The following is a 20,417-nucleotide window of genomic DNA, read 5'->3' as shown; positions in this document are numbered from 1 at the left end:
TTTGGTGTCAAATGCTCACACACACACACACACACACACACACACACACACACACAAAAACCACTATCTTCTAAAGTAGGTTTTTGTTTGACATCTGTACGTGTGTGACTGCGCCTGCCAAAAATTTCTGTTGGTCTGTGCGACTGAGTATTCATTTGCCTGTGCTGAAAACACTTTTGTGTGACTGAGTATGTGTGCCATTTCCCTAGAGGGATGATGCCCATGTTAACTTGGGTGACTAGGTGAAAAACACACACACGCACACACACAGATGGGCAGGCAGCAGAAGAGGATCGTCCCACAGTAACCTCGTAGCTGAGCCTGTGTGAGGTTACTAAAGTTCAAATTTCCACTCCAGCACACAGTTCGAGCTCCGGCACCAATCATAAATTAATTTTTAACATGAAATGATACATTTAAACCACTGTACATCTAAATCAGGTTGTGACCTGGATATTAAGAGGCATAAGAGTAAAGCAAAAAGCAAATGGATGTGAAAATATTGATGATGAGCATCTGTGTAAAGCCTTCAGTAAAATAACACATCTTTGTATTCTGACCATATCATCTATCAGCTCTCGAAGAGGTTCAGTTGAATTTAGAGACTCCGATCGATCTTCCGTGATATCAGGTTGTACATTTCTCCATGACAGTGATCAGGTTTTAGAGCAAAGAGGTTACTAGAGTTTATCCGCAAACTCTCCATCGCTTCGCTAAGCAACTGCTTAAGCTACTTAGGGCAAACAATACAAAGAAGATAAATGTCACTAATGTTCCCGAGAAGCCTGTTGATTTAAGTTGGAATAAATTATTCAAAAGAGTACGCATTTGTTAGGCGTGCAATAGGGGAAATTAAATACCCTTTTTCTTTAAATACCAGCACTCATAATGAAGGGTTTTGTATAACTTGATGTGATAATCTGGGAATGAGTGGGAGTTTAGATTATTAGGAGTTCAAATCTCTGCAGTGCCAGCCTTCTGAGCTAAACAAAATAAGCTACTTACAAACAGAAAAAGAGTTAAGGAGAATACCACAACTAATTAGGACTTAACAATAAATCAAGAGCATAACTGGTGAGCACTATTGATGAGGAATAGTCACTTTTTAAAGTGCAACTGATTTTGTTTCAGACTTTCTCCTTGACACTGGCTCTGTAAAATTCCAAGAACAGGCCTGTCGAAGTGCATACAAAGTTGTGTTTTTACATATTCGCTCCACTGGCAGAATTTTCATGTGGCTCGTCACATGGCTCACAATGCGAAAATGAGCTTTTTCTTGACCACTGAAGAGACATTTTGAAAATACATTATCACTGTGGTTCTTTTTGCCTTCCAACAGTGATAAGCCCTGGATTGAAGCGCAGCCTGCAGATGATTACTGGTTAGGAAGTAGAGGTTACATGAGTGCATGTCTCCATTCTGCCAGCCGCTTACCTCATCTACCAACCAGCTAAGTAAACCCATATAATCTGCTTCTAACTCAATAATACACACTGAAGAGGAATGGTTTATGTTAGAGACAAAATAATCAGTGATTCAACAGATGCTCTTTTAGTGAATATGCCGCTGTGTGTTAACATGTCATACCTGAAGTACCAGCAGCCTAAAGCAAGCACAAGAACAACAAGAGCTGGTTCTGACACAAACACAAACATGGTGAAACCCGGGAGGAAGTTGTGCAAGAATGATTTTGGTAAACATTCTTTTAATTTTGGCTTCTACATTCTTCATGAGTTTGTGTATGTTAATCATTGACCTCACACAGTGCTAGGCCAAAAAAAACTGGATATGGTGGAAAGACAAGTTCATTGATGTCCCTACAGCTGCTTTGACAGGAAGTGTTGTCACACCTGCAAATGTACACACTCGTGCACACCCAGCTGGGTCTTTATGTTTTGTCAACTCAGCATAGATGGCGCCTGAGAGAAAAAAGGGGGTTGTGTTGTGCTCGTGTCTATGCACCGCTGACTGCAGCTACGACTGGGTTACATAAGCTCAGGTCTGGCATGAGAGCGTGCGGATGTGCGTGCATGTGATCCTATACTGTGAGTGTATGTAAGACAGTGAAGACAGTGCACCTGGTGGTTGGCTGAGTAAGGCTCTTTTCACACGTTTCACACCACTTGTTCTTATTTTAAGCTTGAGAAAGATATTTTTGCCGACCTTCTGATGTAGATTGAAATTATATATTAGTCATCTTTATGCAGCAAAGTAATCTGAGGTGGAACCTACGTCACTTGAAAAAGAATAAGGAGGGGGAATGAGATCCGCAGAAGGTCAGAGCCCACTGTGGTGGAACAAAGCCTATATTAACATGGCTGAATGTTGAAATGTAAGACCCATATGGTTACACAGTGGCTGGCTGACCTTTAGGAGGAGCAGTGTATCGTTAATATGCGTCAGTATTGCATTTTTTCATGCAACCACGTTAGCAGCTTTTCTAAAAATCTCTTTTTCTGCTTTGCTCTTTGCCCCTGTTAACCCCTTGGGGCCTTGGGGCATTTCCCTTTTTGTATGACCTGATGAAATTCCCTGAATCAGTTTGTGCAGACATATATGTGTTAGTATTGTCAATATGGCCCTGACCCAACTGACCCAGCTTGCACTACTACTACATGTGACTTGTGTGTAATCAAATTACTCCACAGAGAGCCGATTCTCGGTAAGAATTGATTTTAAACATTACCCTTTGGAGACTGAACTTTGGAAGTAAATATTTCAGTAGGCCTGTGTGATATAACATGTGTGGGTTGTGTTCTCTTTGTGTGTGTGTATTTGGTATATTTACCTCCACGGCCAGTGCTCCTAGGCTCTCCAGAAGATTGTCAGTTGCAGCCGAGACTTCCTGGACGAATTTGGGATCCGACCTCACATCCTTCTGTTAGAGAGAAAAGCCATCTTTACTGCTTTGCAGAGATTTTACACTGTTTTTTTTTTGTTTCTGTGCACAATTAACATATCCTGGAAAAACACAAACAACCAAAGGCAGGTTATAATAATCTGATAATCTGGAAACTGTATTTCCAATTATTGCTGACCATTTAGCCCATTTTTAATCATCTTAATAATGTTTTTAGTTGTTATTTATCATGTAATACTTTATTAACATCTATATCATCCTCCATTTTTATTCATTTATTCACTTTAGTATTATATTTAAGGTTAGAAGGTAGAAATAAGCTCTGGTAAAGGAGAGGTGGGAGAAAAAGAAGAGGAAAAACATTGGGGTCAAAGGTTAAGGGAAAGGGGAACCGAGAAAAAACAACAGGTCAGCGTAGCTTTGACCTCTTATGTTCCAGTCTGTCAAACTGTGAGTGTGTGTGTGTGTGTGTGTGTGTGTGTGTGTGTGTGTGTGTGTGTTCTCGTCTATCACACTAAACTGTCAGCTGCTGGAAAGGCTGACACTTGATAAAGCACAGGTGTCGCTGAAGACAGAACAACCGTCTAGCAAGAGAGAAAGATATTGTAGCTTTCTAGTACTTTCTCTCCCTCTCTTTTTTGCTTAATCCTCTTTCTCGTTTTCTCTTAACCTAACGATTTCTATCCCTCTCTCTCTCTTACGCACACATACGCCCACACACTGAACAACTAATGGGAGGACGTTGACTTGTGCAAGACCTCTTGCCCTCACTTTTTGCACAATTTTGTTCCTCTTGGAAAGGATTTTACATTCTTGCATCATCATTCTGGAAAGTGAGTTCCTCTGAAGACGACGAAGAGAAAGTTGAGTTTTGGGTGAATGAGGTCCACAGTGAATCAGGAAATGATAATGCTCTCATATCAAGAGACAAGAGAGCAGCTTCTTTAATCTCTTCAACAGGATAGCAAACACAGCTCTACAGGTTCTAGGTCATAAAGAATTGCTGACTCAATAATGATACTTTGCCTCTCTTCCTTTGTCTGTTTCTTCCACCACAGATCAGCACTACGGAACACAATGTTTTCTTCACCTCCTGCCAACCCTCACCATCGTGACTCACATTTGGGTCACGGGTTTTATGGGAGAAGGGGAAAGATACAGCCAGAGGAGAGCTGACGCTGGACAGGGGAGGGTGGAGGGCGGATGAGAGGCTGATGGGAAAATGAGTAAAGAAAACAAGGCAATGCAGATAGCCCAGAGTTTCACAGTTAACAGTAAGGACTAAAGGAACAAGGATTTACAGTAATGGGTGAACAAGGGTGTCTGGCTTTGATTGGTGAGTCCCCTTGTCATATAATGTGAGTGTCACAGTCAGTGGCTCCCATTTAGAAGACACAATAAAATGACCTCAAAGGGCCATTGCAATCAGTCTCTGCATTGTGGGCATGTGTTTCCATCTCTGTGTGGAGTGTGTGTACTTGTTCATGATGTCCTAGGTCATATTCAGTAAACACCCATGTTGTTAAATGGAAAACAAATATTTCTGCCTGTAAAACAGGAGACACATCTGTTGTTTCCCAAACAATATATGACTCCCAGCTGACCCTGCACCCTGATGATGCCTATTTTGGTGGACACCCAACTGTGCAGTGAAGCAACACATATCAGTGATGACATTATGTGATTTCCAGTTAAAACAGGAAGATTGTGTCTTTTTGGACAATGGATGGGAGGACACTATGACCTGGTGAAATATGTCAACACAACTGACAAGCTACAGATCAATTTTATCATAGTGTGGTCTTTATTTTATTGGTTTGGTCATTACTGATTTGCACAACTGAAAGCATTCACAGTGTTGTCTGACTGCCATTTTGGAAAGAACATTTTTTTTTATTTTGAATTAGTCAGTGGGTTTTGATTGGGATGTCGAAATTCAAATCCACTGTAAAACAGCAACTAGCCAATGTGTTTGACTCAACGGATGAACTTACCCGAATTGGTTTGAGGAAGTCCAAGTTGGACAGGAAGTGGCTCTGGGCCTTGTTTAGCCAATCGCTGGAGGACTTGCATATAATTTCTTGGGTCATACGGGACACGTTGTGGTCGGCAATGTGGACAAACTCCTCCAGGGGCGTGGTGTTACAGAGGTCTCTGAGGTGGAAACCGAAACCTTTGGTGAGCACCTGGACAGAGAAAAAAAGACACAGTGGTTCAGAGTGAGTACAGAATTATATGTGCTCAGAACTTTGTGACGGCTGAGGTGGAGAGAAATATATATTAAAAAATAAATATCTATGAAAATGTACATCTGGAACAGTGGAACAGTGGCACAAGGGACTGATCTCCTTCAAGTTGGATTTGTTATATCATGACTCTTCAGTTTAAGTTAACACTATAAAATAAATGTTTTGCTTTGAAAGAGCCGAGTGTCCTGCCAATAATTATTCAGTAAGGACCTGCACAATCATTTCTATTTCCCTTCCATGAGCATAAAAATCTCTTGAACAAAGCAAACACAAAGATATAGATAAGTATGTTTACATCATGCTTGGAATACTTTGCCTTCACAGGTAATATTGCATTAATATGTGGTGAGTGCGGCTGTTTGTGTTTCAACAGAGTACCCTAGATGCTTTGTCCTGACTCTTAACAGACTCTTATGTAGCTATGTATGAGAACAAAACAATGATGCTCACTGGAAGATGTTACAGAGCAACCATAAGGGACAGAAATGTTATGAATGTCAACGGTGGGGCTTGCCAAGGACTTCTTGACAAGAAATGTAATCCAAGTATAACTCTGCACCGAGAGACTCATCTGACTCACAAAAAAACTGACATATTTTTTTATGATCAAACCATCTTTGTCATTTTAAAAATGCTTCCCTCATTTTTTTCAAAAGTGATTTAACACATTTGGAAGAGGAAGCACAGCAGCGCCTGTGCAGACAGAGTAACAGAACGTCCCCTTTCTGGGACATCAGAGTGTTCAAGGACTGGACGGAGTCTCTGTTTTTTCTGTCAGAGTCAAGATGTTCACATATGAGTGTGTGTCTTTGTGTGAGTAAGTGAGTGTGTGAGTGAGACGGAGTGAGAGGGAAGCACACTGACTTATCATCTAGATGTCCTTGACCAGTCTGTGTTATGCCATCATGTCTGTCAGACTACAAACTGTACACACACACACACACACACACACACACACACACACACACACACAGAGCTGGTAATCTTCTCGCCAGAAAAACATCAGGGCTTTCAACGGTAAGTCTGGAGGAGTGGGGATCACACTCAACGTCCGATGGAAAACTCAAAATATACATTTCCCTTAAGAAATTTTTATCATAATCTATTTATGTGTTTCCTCTCTTGCGTCTCATCGCTTGCTATTAGCAACTGACTAAATGACTGTATCCCATATAACAAGAGGCACAGCAGTAATAAGCTTTCCTTAAATTTCCTTCCTCTCTTTAAGTAATGTTCCGAATGACCTTCACAGACTAATGGATGGTCATCTTCTCTGATCAATAGATGTCTGGGAAAAAGGGATGGGTAGAAGGGAATCAGACGGTGTAACGTGAGTTTGTCTTTGAGCCTCTGTCTCTGCACGTGAGGAGAAATGGGGGGAGAGGGAAGAGGGGAGAGGAGCAGTCATGTGACGCCAGCGCTCCAATTGCAAAGCAGGGATATTGTGGTGGGCCGGGTTGGGAGCTGTTGTTGAGGTGGATGTAGGTAGCGGGATCTGTCGACGTATGCGCATGATATTGGGTTATACAAACCCACTTGATTTTAATGGGAGAGGTGCGTATGTGTGTGTGGCTGCTGGGAAATAGATCATCATGTCAGCTAGGGAAAAAATTATGCACATAAGGAGAGGAATGAAACTGAGCACAGGAGAGAACAATGACTCAGGGAGAGGAGACTTGAGTGAGAAATATGGAAACCTGAAAAATGAAACTGGGAAGAGGCCAGAAATATTAATCAACTTATAGACTCTTATCCGAAAGAGAATTTGTTTCTTTGTGGGGAAAAAAATATAATGAAGACACGAATGGGAGGGGGGCCATTGATGCCTAACAGCCTCTTTGCCCAGCTACCCCTCACCCACAGTGGTTTTTCTACTGGGTATTAAGGGCTTAGCTGTGCCACAGCAGAGTCCTGCGGCCCACCAGATGCTGTCAAGCCAAGGTCATTGTATTTATGCACGCGCACTGTGGCCAGGGGAGTATGATTATCACATGTGAAAAGGGACAAACAAAAAGGGTGCACACAAAATAATACTGTTGCTGTTGTCTGCCACGGCCAATAGGGGCAGCTGATACTGGTGGCGGCCTGCAACATTCAGCCTTCTCCCATGTGGTTCAATAATTAAATTTACAACAACTGACTATTTATTGTGTTACTAAATCTCAAACCATTAAGTAAATCACTGTCATTTACTGATGGGGAAATGTTGATGGACGGGGGAGCGGGATTTATGAATAAACTTTGAAATATGTGCAGTGTTTCCCACAGATTTGGAATTTATGTGTAGTGATGTAGTGGAAGAGGGACTTGAGTCAGCAAACCTTCAGTTTTTTTCTTTGCGTGTGTGTGTGTGTCTTTGTGATCATTCTGTGTATTCATCATTCTGTATCAGCTCACTGAAAAATCGTAATATTCTACCTTCTCCAGATTGACATCAGCTTCCACTATCTGCTTCAGCGCGTGATGAGGAAGTGAAGCGTTGTGGTGCAGGAAGTGGGAAAGGGTCTCATTGTCTCGCAAAAAGTCCTTTAGCTTGAAACCTAAAGAAAGGAGGAAGACATGAAAGCAGTGCATCAACATACTATAAGACACAAAACTCTCTTTGGTATAAAACATAAGACATCTTACTTCAGTGGTTCATAATACCAGGTCACACAGCAGCATGATATACTGTACATTAGAGTTTAGCAGACAACTTTCACAACTCATGATCATGTGAAAAATAATAATAAAATGCATTCTTGTGTATACTGTAAAGTGACTGTTCATAAAAGGCCTAAATATTCAGAGACATCCAGAAAATACATCTAATTCCAAACAGTCGTCTCTACACTCTGAGAGCTTTTTGTACTTTTGCTGCATTCCAAAGAAGTCAAGCCATTTCTGAAACTGGCCTGAGTCAGCTGAGCGGTTTTGCGGGCGCACACACACACGCACGCAGACACACTGTTCTCTTCTCTTAAGCTCTGAGTTTTGTACACCGGGGTTACTACAGGGCATTCCACTCTGGTCCAGATACTGCCTACCAATTTTCCCGTCTCTCACACTCTACTTTTCTAAATTCCACTTTCTACCTTTCACCTACTTTTCTGCACACTGGAGCCATTTCTTACCCCATTTACCTTCAACCACTCACAAGTTGTACCAGAACTTGTCCTGGACTTTGGGCGACACTGAGGGGAATCATGCAGACAGAACAGGAATAGCTGCTGTAGCCCGCAGGCTGTTATTTTGGTTATTAACAGCGCTGTTTCTATCTGTTGTGTAACTGCACACTTTTGTGTTCGCATAAATCTTGATTATTCTGATTATTTCTCACACCGAGGTTTACGCATTCTTTTCCTAGTGTAGATTAACAGAATGAAAAATATTACAAAGAATGAATGATAACAGCTCTGCTCTCTTGCTAAGCTGAGTTTTTGTTGTATATGTTAAAGTATCTTACTCCCACTCCCTTGAGTCCTCCCTTCCCTTCATTTCCAGTTTATCTTTTCTGACTTCTTTTAAAGCTATGGGATGCACACACACACATATACACACACAAACAGGAAACACTTTGCCTCTACTGAACTGTCCTGAACCTCCCCTGGGAGGAAGTGAAACAGAACAGTGTGTCTCTGTGTGTTCAGGGGCCACATGTGTGGTGTCACTCTCCCCTACTGCCTCTGTGGCTGTGCACCAGAGTGTGTGCTATTTAGGTTTTGAAGTAGGAGTTTGTGTTGCACATACATCCTTACCATCAGTGCTCTCCATGGGCCTCTGTGCATGTGTGTGTGTAATTGTGCACCTGTGCCTGTATATGCATGTGTGTGACCTCGACTCTCGGGGGTGAACAACCAGGGAGTGCTAATAAGGTTTAATCAGTGTCCCAGTAGGAAATCACAGCTCCCATGGTGCATTGCATCCAAAGGCCCTTGAGGACAGACCAGACTGGATGGAAAGTCTCGTTGTGCAGTCAGCAAAGGTGCTTGCGTGTTGTAGTCAGTTTCCTTGTTTTATCTTATCTGTCTTTGTTTGCACTGCCTAAGTGGTTTAAATCCTCTGAGTTATCAGGAGCAGAGAGGTTTTCTGAAGTGAGACAACAAAAGAAGTGACAAACCTTGTTTGCATTTGTTTTTCCTATGTTAGTGCCAGCTACATCCAAGGGCGAGCCCTACATTAACACTTATACAAGTCTGTGCTTGCTCCTGGCAGTGCGTATTCCTATTCCTATTCTGTAAATGTGACAATACTGACATTGCACACTGAGCAATCGGTGACTTCACTGGTCAAACTAATAAACAGGCTGCGATCTCTGTGGAAGCATATCTTCTCAAATCTACTGAAAACAGGCTGACAAGCATGAAGTAACATTCCTGGATGCCCAGTGACTTCTGATCAGGAAAAGATGGTTGAATCGAATTCTAATAGCAGTGAAATTAAGTTAAGTCTTATTTTGATGTAGACAGCTGGGGGAGCACTAACTTGTTGGACTGTATCTGAGCACATCTGACTCTGTGAGCTGTTTGTAAGACGTCCAAAATCAGGATATTTCTGTGAGGTTAAGTTGTTTCTCTCTTCCCCAGTGAGCTATTTTAGGAGGACCTTGTTGTAAAGAGAAATTAGGTTAAAGGTTAAAGTAAGAGCTGAGCTGTTAAATGTCAAGCTGATGTTTACTGTTAAGGTGATAAGGAATGAATGCAATATATGTGCAAACTATTCAAGAAATAAAGCTGCACAGTCTCCATTTTATAAGATCAAGCTCAGACACATGAAGCCTTTGAATCAAATGGAGTCTTGTAAAGCAGCCAGCCAGATAAAACATGATGGTGGTGACAGCCTAAAAAAGGCGAGGATGTTCTACTCTATTATGCAAATCCAGTTTCAGCTTCACTTTTGTGAAGACAGACAGGTGGGAAGATAAGAAAATAAAATCCGCTGCGCATAAAAAAGCTCAACACTGACAATCAAACTTATCTCTAAATAATTTATCCATTGAATATCAAGAAAGTTTCTCATCTCAACCCTTTTCTTTTTCATCATGTACTATCTCTTAAAGCAGGAATGCATTAGACCTCATCTAAAAGAGTGTGTGCTGCGTGATTTATGTTGTTATGCTATGGGGAAAAAAAGCTCATCCTTCTCCCTGACCCTTCACAGCACCCCTTCCCTGTCAGTGTAAATCTCGCTGCTGACCCCCGTCGGTTGCTGAATTATTAACGTACACGTGAGGGTCTCGACTCTCAGGTCTTTGATCCATGCTGTTTTTCCCAAAGCATCGCTCTGCAGCTGCAGCGCTCTGTTTACCTCTTCCTGCATCATGCATGGCAGTCCCCGTGCCACATCGGTGCGTTCCCTCACATGGATTACGGAGGAATACAGAGTGGAATATGGGATTGAGCTGTGCATTTAGAAATCAATTGTGATGAAGTGCTCAGAAAAAAAAGCCTGAATAGAAAAATCCAGTTACAATGTGCTGACCCACAGATGGTAGATCAGATGGAGATCTATCTCTCTCTAATGTGTGCTGCTAACAAGATGGGCAGGACAGACACAAAAAAGAAGAGGACATCTCATACCACACAATCACACTGAGAGACTTTTTACAATTAAAATGAATAGAAGCTTTTTTCATTTGCTCTGATGTGTAATCTCTTTGCCAGGTCATGCTATGCTTTGTGAGGTTGTTGCATAACATAGTGTACCTCTGGGCTAGTAAACCAGACTGTAGCTGAAAACACAAGAACCTTGATTGTTCTGCTTTGTTGCACAATTTCTGAAGGTACATGCTACTCAATTTACCCTTACATTAGGGTCTGATGTGAAACCAAGCTTATACCCCTTTGTTTTATTTATAGAAACTAACTGTGTATCAGAGAAACACTGCTGTGGCAAAGCAACACTAATGGAACAAACAGAAGGACACCCAGTCTAATTAGACTCCCTTATTTAACCATCACAATTAACTAAGGTCAGTGGTTACATCACTGCTGTTTACTGTTCTTTCACTGTTGTGTCCTTTGTTGTGTTAATATCCTCCATTTAATACAGTGTTAATGTGTTTTTTCATAATGTCATTACATGTTTTCCATTTTCTTTTTGTCCTGGTCATCTGTGTCAACATGGTCGCCTGTAAAAAACAGAGATTGCTCGCAGCATGTCTCCCACGTCAGACAAATGGGTACTGGATTGAAATGAAAAAAAAAGTCACTGCGTTGACTTCTATTCAAGCGCGGTAAATTAAGTGCAGAGCTCAATACGACCCCCTTTCCTATTTTCAGGCTGCTTCGACCCGAGTCAGCACAGTGGAGTCATCAACAAGATGCTATTTTAGCAAGATGACCTTTCTCTGCTTCAAAACAGCCAAGGTCAGGGAGATAAATATCTCTCCCTATTTCTTTTTTAAAATGTTCTTCCACAAACCTCAGCACCAATATTTAAGATTACGATTAAATGCATAGCACAATCACATCTGTGACCGATGCCCCTCGTAGACAGGAAGCAGCAACATTCCAGTCAGAAAAACTCTGCATTTCTACCAGATCTGTGCAGTGATTCTATAATGATTGTCAGGGGGGTGCACAATTTTCTGCTTTTCCTGTCCTGTACCACCACCGCTGGCATGTCATAACAGAGAACTGAAACACCCACTGGCTTCTGGGAGAGGGGCCCACCACGGCTGGCAGGCAGCGATAAGGAAGGGACATATTGTACCCTGAATGCTGCGCTGAAGACTGCGAGCTAACACCAGCGCAGTCAGCTGCTATACTGCAAAAGGGACCTTGAGCAGTAACTTCATCTTGATTTTATGTGTTGCTAATTCGTTTTTGTTGATTTATTGATCTGCTTTGATCAAGTTTCATTCACTTTGTACTAATTGAATTGCATACCTCACAGTCTAAATCCTAAGCAATGAAAATTACATTTGAAACAAGTATCTTTCACTTAATAAACTGTTCACATGGGCATTTTGAAAACATTATGTCATGGAGTATTTCAACATGTGAGACAATATAGAACAGACAGAGGTCCTCCATTTTGTGAGACCACCATTTCAGGTAGCTGAATGATCAGTAGGCTGAAAAAAATATAATTTACTTTGTTGTCAATAAAAGGATCAAAAGATCATCATCAAAGATTTAATGTCCTGACAAAAACCACTCATTGCTTCTTTGGTAAACAATATGTTTCCATGAATTTTTCCCTGAGCTAAAGCACAGCAGCTTCAACAGCAATGTGTGAATAAACTGTAGGTGTGAGTCACTGACACGAATCATATCTGCATGTGTAGTTGTGTAGGAGTGTTCTTTTCTGTCCAAACATACAGCCTAGAAAAATGGATGAATGGGTGATCAATGTGAATGGGCGGGTGACTGACATGATCTATCAGTCGACCATTCAAAAACTCCATATTAGGGAAAGAAATCAAAGGTTTGTCCTTACGAGCAGTGTTCTTCTGCATCTTCCTGAGGGCCCTCAACAGTCCCTTGTAGCCCTCGTAGCTTTTATCATTCTGGGTGTACAGCAGGATTTTCTTGGCATCGATGAACAAACGGGAGATTCTGGTGACGTTCACACAAAGAGCAAAATCAGAGAAATCAAAGCCTGAGAGGAACTTTTCTCAATTTTCTGAAATAATACATTCTGTGACTGAGTCAGAATGATTGTTTTGATAAAAAGATTAATTAATATTAATGCGCAGTGACGCATTTTTATATGCACAGTACATTGACTGAACGATGACTCAGCGATATTAAGTTCAGGCCGTGTTACTCACATAGAATCATTGAAGTTTCCCACCACTGCCGGACTCTCGCCTGGGGTGGGATTACGGAAGCAGGGGTTGTTGGCGTTACAGATGATGCCTTGTACCCAGGGCAGGGTACCCGCTGAGGGCATAGCCTTGTTGGGGAAATGGCCTGTAAAAGGAAAGGGACAGAAAGTACTTTTTATGGTAGGTTTTAAATTTGGACATAAATCGCCATGCTCATGTGAACACCATGTCACAAATATGACCATAACCAGGATGGGCCTCATAAACGAGTTATTCGTGCCCATGTAATCGCACTATTTGAGATTCTTTCTGCCAGCGGGTATGAAAATTAAAGCTCAAAAGGCTTTAAAAGTTGTCTGTTTCCATTTTAAATGTCCTCTAATTAGCCTCACCATTTAACTCCCCACCAAACAAACCTAAATGCCTAAAAAATATTCTACTGTGTGTAAATAATTACTCAGCTGTCTCAAGCAAGGACATTATCTTTACAAGTGTTTGTGCGCTTATCTGCTAACTTAACTGCTACTGCTGGGACTTACTGAGGTTAACTGGCTATTATACTGACGAGATAAGTGTAGAAGGCGAGGAGGGGGTCAAGAGGCTGACCTACTTCTTTTGAGTTTACTGGGTTAACTAGGATCAGACTGACTTGTGACAAGACAATTGTATCTATGTTTTGTTTTTTTTTTACAAATAGGGAGTTAACGTGCACAAACTTTTCTAAGGTTGCATGTGCAGCATGAAGGCATCACACCCATCTGAATCATGATGATACCTGCAGGATTTCAATAAACCAGAGAATATCTTTTGAAATGCTGATACCATTTTTGTGCTTTTGACCAGTGACAATCTTATATTGAGCTGAAACGTGGCCAAAGTTGAGCAACCCACTGTTCCAGGAGTTAACGGTCCTATCACGCGTTCACACAGTGCAAACAAATGTTGACATATCTGACCGATCTTGTTGTGGCAATGACACTAAAACCTTGGATGACTAACACTGATCTAACCAAGAGGCAAGAACAAATATGGCTAAAAAGAGACAATGGCTTAACATGCATTATTGTATTGAAAATTGATTGAAATCTGAAAGCCTCAAAAAGCAATGAAACTAATTCTCCTATTAGATTTGACAGAAGTAAAAAAAAACAACAAATTGTCGAGTACCACCCTCCCCTCCATCAATCTCCCTGTCTGCTTACATTCATGTTGCTCGTAGGGTGGATAATGTATTCGGACTGAGATCAGGATGAAGAAGATGAACAAGGGCCAGATTATCTCTATCAGCAGCTGGATCTGAGAAAGCAAGACAAAAAGGGTGATGAAAGAAGTTAATCAAGAAAGTAAAAGAAGATGTTGCACATTTAGGAAACAAAAACTTGTGAAACAAATCAGTTAATCATCCCAAATCAGTGACAAGTTTTCCTTTGTGTATTTTCAGTTTGACTAAGATCATCTGTACTGCTTTGGAAGGAAAAAAAACATCATGAGTTGGGTGCATGTGTTTGTGGAGGGGGCTATCAGCTGTTGTCCTTTGTAAACATTAATCCCACCATGAGTCTGGGTAAAGTATATGGGTTAATAAGGGGAGACAGAGCGAGACAGAGCGCAAGGTCTGCAGGGTTTAGAGGACTATGTCCATCTGTTCCATATGGCCCCTCTCCGTCAGCTGCCTGTGTCTCAGACTTAACCAGCATGGCAGACATGCAGCGCGGGGATAAAGAAAGACTCTGTCTTAGAAAATGCACTGTATTCCTTTGTTGGAAATAACTGGACTTAATGTCAAGCAGCCACAGCGGTCACTCTGAGGAAGAGTTTCTGCTTTGTGGCTTAATTGTATGCAGATAGCCTCATCTCATATAAAGACCCAGTATGCTACAGCTCGGGACCAAATCTAATTTACATAACTTTGAGTGTGTGGGCATCAACCAGCATGAGACAGTAACTGGACAATCACGGGTCTCACATGTATATTTGTCATCATCACATCTTTGACTGACTCACAGTGATCTGTAAACTGTAATGCTTTCCAGCCCAAGTGGCTCGGAGGGGAATTACATCATTTCCTCTGTTGTGGGCTGCATATGCATTAGAAAATGCATATCAATGAGCAAAGTTATACACATCTAGAGGGCCTTTGTGATGCCCTTATTACCAGTCACATGGTACTGGAAAAAAGTATCTCTCTTCTCTTGACTTGTGAAAAAAAAATCTAACTATGAAGGTTAATGTTTTTGTGGTCATAAATAAAATCAAAATTTAAAAACAATAAATTGATTAAAAAACAAATAACCAAATAAATATTTGAGTGTGTCCAGTTTTTATGAGTCAGTAGCTTGAAAGACTTCTACTTACAGTCTGTCTCCGTCGGTAGGTGAAGTTCTTCCAAAGCAGTAAACCCAGTTGAGTGGAGACTGCCATGTTGACGTCTTCCCAACCTCACTGAGCACGCTCCAGCTCCTCACTGCGAACCCAAAAACACAAAGAGAGGGTCAACCACTGCAAGCTTTACATTTGCAACAGGCAAAACCAGTGTTCACAAAGTCAACAAAAAACACTTTCCTTCCTGCGACAACAAATGCAACCAACTAACCCTCTACAGTCCAGGTCCTGTGGAAAAAGATATGGCTTACAAAAAAAAAAGAAATCCCACATACATTGATGCACAAAACTGATGTGAAAACAGAACAGAAAGTCATTACATCAAGATGCCATAACCATGTACATGCAACTATACCAAATATGGCTGTAACATCCAGTTGATCATGCCACAATACGGCATGAAAAGCAAATAAAAACCCAAATATAGCACACTGCCATCAGTTACAAAGAATCATGACTGACAGAAAACAATCTTAATTCACCTATCGAATAAAAACTGTTCTGAAACGCAGACCAGCCAAAAGTACAGCAACACATACCAAAAGAAGTGGTCTGATGACTGAGTAAGGCTGTTATACGCTGCAGATTCAGGTCCACTTGATGTAGACTCATCTGTCCAAAGGTCGAGCTACACAAACTGGGAGGACGAGTGGGTGTTGGGCAGTTTTCATGTGGTGAAAGTTGGTGGTAATCTTTTCATTGCACACAATTTTCACCCTGTTAACACCTCAGTATCTCATGTCATACAACATTTGATGTGAACGTCACAAGAAAGAAAACATCCCCACACCCATTGTTCAATCTAAACAAAACGTCCCACTGATTAAACAGCATTAGTGGGCTTACTCAAAGTAATCTAATAAGCAGATACACTTTTACAGTAATTTGCTTGATACTGGGCTTTGTCAGATTTACTAAAGGGCATGTGATTCATCTCATATGAAAATGTTTCTGGAGAGCACAGTTTTTCCAGCCTTTTTTTTTTTAAATTCTGTTTGCAGATTCAAAAATCCTTGGATTAGTGCTCGGACTTGTTTTTTGACTCGGCCGAAGTAAAGGCCCAAAAAATAGAAACATGGAGTTATCCAACTCATTTTGTAATCCTGTTTTCTGAGACAGACACCTGGCCACTAAGCACAACAATCAGGTCGGCCATTCAGGGGTTAAGAAGACCCTTAACTCCTTTATTAAGGTCATCGCACTTTACAGCACATGAGGAAAACGTGGCCTAGGCCTTAAACAGTGTTTACGTAAAGACGGTAAGTTGTATTACAGCAATTTTACATTTAACTTTTAGCTGTGAATTTAATCCCAGCTCCCACAAAAACTCTCACATTCACAAGCGCTAATGAACACAGTGGGTACTTTACAATGTTTAAAGGCCAAATAATATCTTACAACAAGTATTACTATTTTTATACTGTTGCCTCAAGTTCTTAAGACAGAGGACCAAGGCCATCTTGTTTATTATTCTGAATGTCCTGTGTGCAGAATAAAGCTGACAGGATGTCATAGAGAGTTTTACAACAGCACAACAATGTCAAGGACACAGTGATGTTGCTCTCCGCTGATCATTTGCTTGCGGGTTGAAAAAAAAAGCACCACCAATTCAGTTGTCAATGGTTTTACACCACATTTAATTCTAATGCAATTATAATGAACCGTAGTCACAACGAACCACTCCCCCAGGAGTCTGCACTTACTGGCAGGTTGAATCTAATCTATAACATCAATGCCAGATTGTATACTTTACAGTCCTGAATAATTGCCAGCGGGGATGGCCAAAAAGACGATGAGTATCAAAACAAGATTGCACTGGAATGTATGACATTTTGCAATAAAAACCAACAGGACCTTTGGGATGGACAAACAACACAGTGGCCGTGAACGAAATCTCCTGTACTGGTGCATCTGTTTTCTCTAAGAGTCACTTGATTTAATGGCAGCAGCCACAGCACACATTCAACAGTTTCATTGACAAACAATGTAAAATACCTGCCCTGGACTTGCGTAAACGCATGATTAAAACCAACAGGTATTCACTGAATAAACAGCTGACCATTTCAATGAATAAATATGTGAAGCAGATTGGGTGATTTAACAAAGGCACAATATGACACGCTCATACAGCCCAATAGAAACAACATTAATACCTATATTGCTGCAAGCTTAAAAGCAACAACATGAGCACAGGCTTGTCTTGACTCACAAATTGATGTTTTATCTGCTTTTACAGTAGCCTAGATGTTGATTTCCTTCTCTGAATGTATTCTAATACACTGCTGCACAAATCCTATGAAATGAATGAGGGGGAAAACACCACCTACATTGCCATATTGTGGTCTCGCTGTATGCGAGGTTGGACAACAACATATACAATATACACAACTGAAACACAATGAATGGTTTTTATCTTTTTTTTCTACTAATTAAACCCCAGTTTTTGGATATCAGTTTTGATCCCTGAAATGAACTGTGCCTCCACAACTCCCCCACCTTTACTTAGGGACTGATATCTTAACATGGCATGTTCATCACCCAGTGACAGACCTGATTTTAATCAAACATGCATCAGCTTGATTTTAATGATTTTTTCTGCAGTCACACTATCTGAGAAGCTTGAGACGTTATTCTTGCTGAATTTACCCCCCATGAATCGTCTGATCTCGACAAACACTGTGGTGAAAATACATCGTACTATGCAGAAATAAGAGAGGGACTGTGGTGACTGTTGAGCAGCCCAAATGGTGCAGAGCCAGGGCGCCTCTAGCGGCACACACACACAAAAAATCTTCATTTTTAATACTTGTTTACCATCAATCCTCGCTCACGTGTCATCTCATACAGGATTTTTGTCTCAACTCTATTGTCTTCTTTGCTTCCCAAACATACTGGACATCTCATTTGAAATGTAAAACTAATCAAAAGAAGGACAGTTTGTGTTTTTCCATCACAAAAGAGACGACAAAAGACCGTCTTTTCTTTACACGAAAGAGATGCTTTGCTTCTTCAACCCCACTTGAAAGAAAAAAATGCAAGTCGTCGACGCTGCACCATGACTGCAGACATCCACATCAATAAATGCAATAAAAAATAATATACTGACCCCACATACATTGAGACAATTTAAAACCAAAACACGAAAGGAATAAAAACAACAACAACAAAAACAGGCGACTGTTAATTGTCAATAAGGAGCTTTTTTTCCACTGCCACCCAGTGTCAACACTGTAACAGGATATTAAAATTAAGCATCTGACTGACTGAGATATACTTGTGTTGTGCGACTTCTGTTTCATTGTTCCATTGCAATGAGGTTACTGTCGGTCATTTAGCTTCGCGATGCTGACCAAAAGCAGCGTCAAGTCAGGCAAAATGAGACCGCAAGTGAGGTGAGTGTGCTTTCAGCGTTAAGGTGCAAAAATGCGACTTGGAAAATAATTGCAATTAGGTGCTGTTATATACTTTTCTGTTTTTTTGTAAAAGAATTGCACCGTGACTCTAAACTGAAAAATATTAAGAGAGAGTGTAAAGCTTTGCTTCATACAACTCATTTTCTTCTTTAATTTCATTATCTGTATCACAATAATAGGTTGCCACAAAGAGGCTTTTATTTTCAAATTTATAACCGGAAGTCCTGTATTTGCCTTTAGCTAGCTTGACACTGGTCGTCACACACAGTGGAAGAGGATACTGATACACATGATAAAAGTGAAAAACCCAGCAAGGACAGATCTTGTCATTTCACCCAAACAACGACATTGCTTTAAACATAAAACGTCCATTCAGCACATTGCAATTCTTGTTCATTTTTTCGACGTTAAAATGAGAAAAAAATTACGTCGACCAGAAATTTGCATTCAACACCAAAATGTGTTTCTTCTACACGCTCACTTTCTCAAAGCACAACAGAAGCTTAAGCTGACAACACATGACGACACAGTGAAATAAAAATATGTTATAAGTGTAACACGGTGTCTTTCATCTCTTTGTTAGTCCAACAAAGAAACTCATAAACCCCCAAACTCCCATCCCCCCGAAAAAGACTCCAAACTCACCGACCTTGATCCTGAACGGTGTTAATATCCACTCTTTCTCTTCTCATAAATTGAAACCTTTCATCCAGAACAACTTATAAATGGTGAATAAAGTGAACTCCTCCACAGTATCTCCGCTGCCCTGTGTCTCAGTGTCTGACAAAACTGTTTTTTTCTCCTCCGGCAGGGTTTTATAGCGCTGCTCGATGCGGAGCGGAGCAGAGGTAACTAACGGTCACCGTTTGATGCTGCTCCCATATATGGCAAGCACGTGCGGAGTCAAAACATCTCTTAAAGGGCCAGCAGCACCTCAACACCTCATCAATGCACTGTGCTGCCTGTCTCCTATGGCAAGCCGTTTTAACATTTAATCGCTAAGTTTGACTATCCGAAATTACCATTATAGATATCAACAACTCCATTTTGACTAGTCGTAATGTCATTGTGAGTAGTATGAATTTTAATTGAAGGTATCTATAACGTCATTCTGACTACTCAAAACTACACTTACAGATATCTGTAATTAGATTTTGACTAGTCAAAACTCTGATTACAGATATCTGTAATTCAGTTTTGACTAGTAAGATTCAAACTACTTTGCCATTCATGTATATGGGGTTTCTCATTATAGATATCTCCAATGTAGTTGCGGACATCTGCAATTCTTATTGCGGATATCTGCAACTGAAGTGGAGATATCTCTAATTCCAGTTTGAGATATCTACAATTTAATTTTGACTAGTCATAATTCAAGTTCAAGATATAGGCCCATAGGACCATGTAGATATCTTCAATTGATGATAATTAAAGATATATTGAACTCTGCCACTGAGACTGCTGAAAAAAAAAAATAACAGAAGAGGTTCATGTCTTTGAGGATCATAAAAAAGAAAAACAGCTGTTCTGAGAAACAGTCATAAGGAGTGGAATATCATTGCACATTGCACATAATGCTCTACTATGAATGTCTGCACATCCCTTGCTTAATATTCTGGCACATCCTGTACAAAGCTGTGTGTCTTGTTATCCTAAAACAACTATATTGCACATATTTTTCATGTCATTCTACTTTTTAAAATTATCTTATCTTAATTATCTTATTTTTTATTTAATTTTTCTATTCTATGTTTAAGTTG

The 20,417-nt window shown here is 40.6% G+C and overlaps 1 protein-coding gene across 6 annotated transcripts in view; it reads right to left on the bottom strand.

The window, feature by feature from the left end:
• Positions 1 to 19,468, bottom strand: part of LOC117255906 (phospholipid-transporting ATPase ABCA1-like) — a 41,559-nt gene extending 22,091 nt beyond the window's left edge. For 2 of the 6 annotated variants that reach the window (XM_033625145.2, XM_033625148.2), the window contains exons 1-8: positions 19,307 to 19,468; positions 15,218 to 15,326; positions 14,065 to 14,158; positions 12,866 to 13,007; positions 12,532 to 12,650; positions 7,528 to 7,649; positions 4,855 to 5,046; positions 2,789 to 2,878 (exon numbers count right to left, since the gene is read on the bottom strand). In XM_033625145.2, coding sequence (XP_033481036.1) covers positions 2,789 to 2,878; positions 4,855 to 5,046; positions 7,528 to 7,649; positions 12,532 to 12,650; positions 12,866 to 13,007; positions 14,065 to 14,158; positions 15,218 to 15,283 — 825 coding nt within the window. In that variant the 5' untranslated portion in view covers positions 15,284 to 15,326; positions 19,307 to 19,468. Of the gene's footprint in view, positions 1 to 2,788; positions 2,879 to 4,854; positions 5,047 to 7,527; positions 7,650 to 12,531; positions 12,651 to 12,865; positions 13,008 to 14,064; positions 14,159 to 15,217; positions 15,327 to 15,455; positions 15,590 to 15,726; positions 15,887 to 19,302 lie in introns of those variants that run through there. The other 4 variants (XM_033625147.2, XM_033625146.2, XM_078165806.1 and 1 more) reach the window with 4 other exon arrangements.
• Between the last annotated feature and the right edge of the window lie 949 nt (positions 19,469 to 20,417).

This window comes from Epinephelus lanceolatus, chromosome 3 (genome assembly GCF_041903045.1).
Source record: "Epinephelus lanceolatus isolate andai-2023 chromosome 3, ASM4190304v1, whole genome shotgun sequence".
In the NCBI taxonomy this organism is placed as follows: domain Eukaryota; kingdom Metazoa; phylum Chordata; class Actinopteri; order Perciformes; family Serranidae; genus Epinephelus; species Epinephelus lanceolatus.
This window is presented reverse-complemented; position numbering and strand designations above follow the sequence as displayed.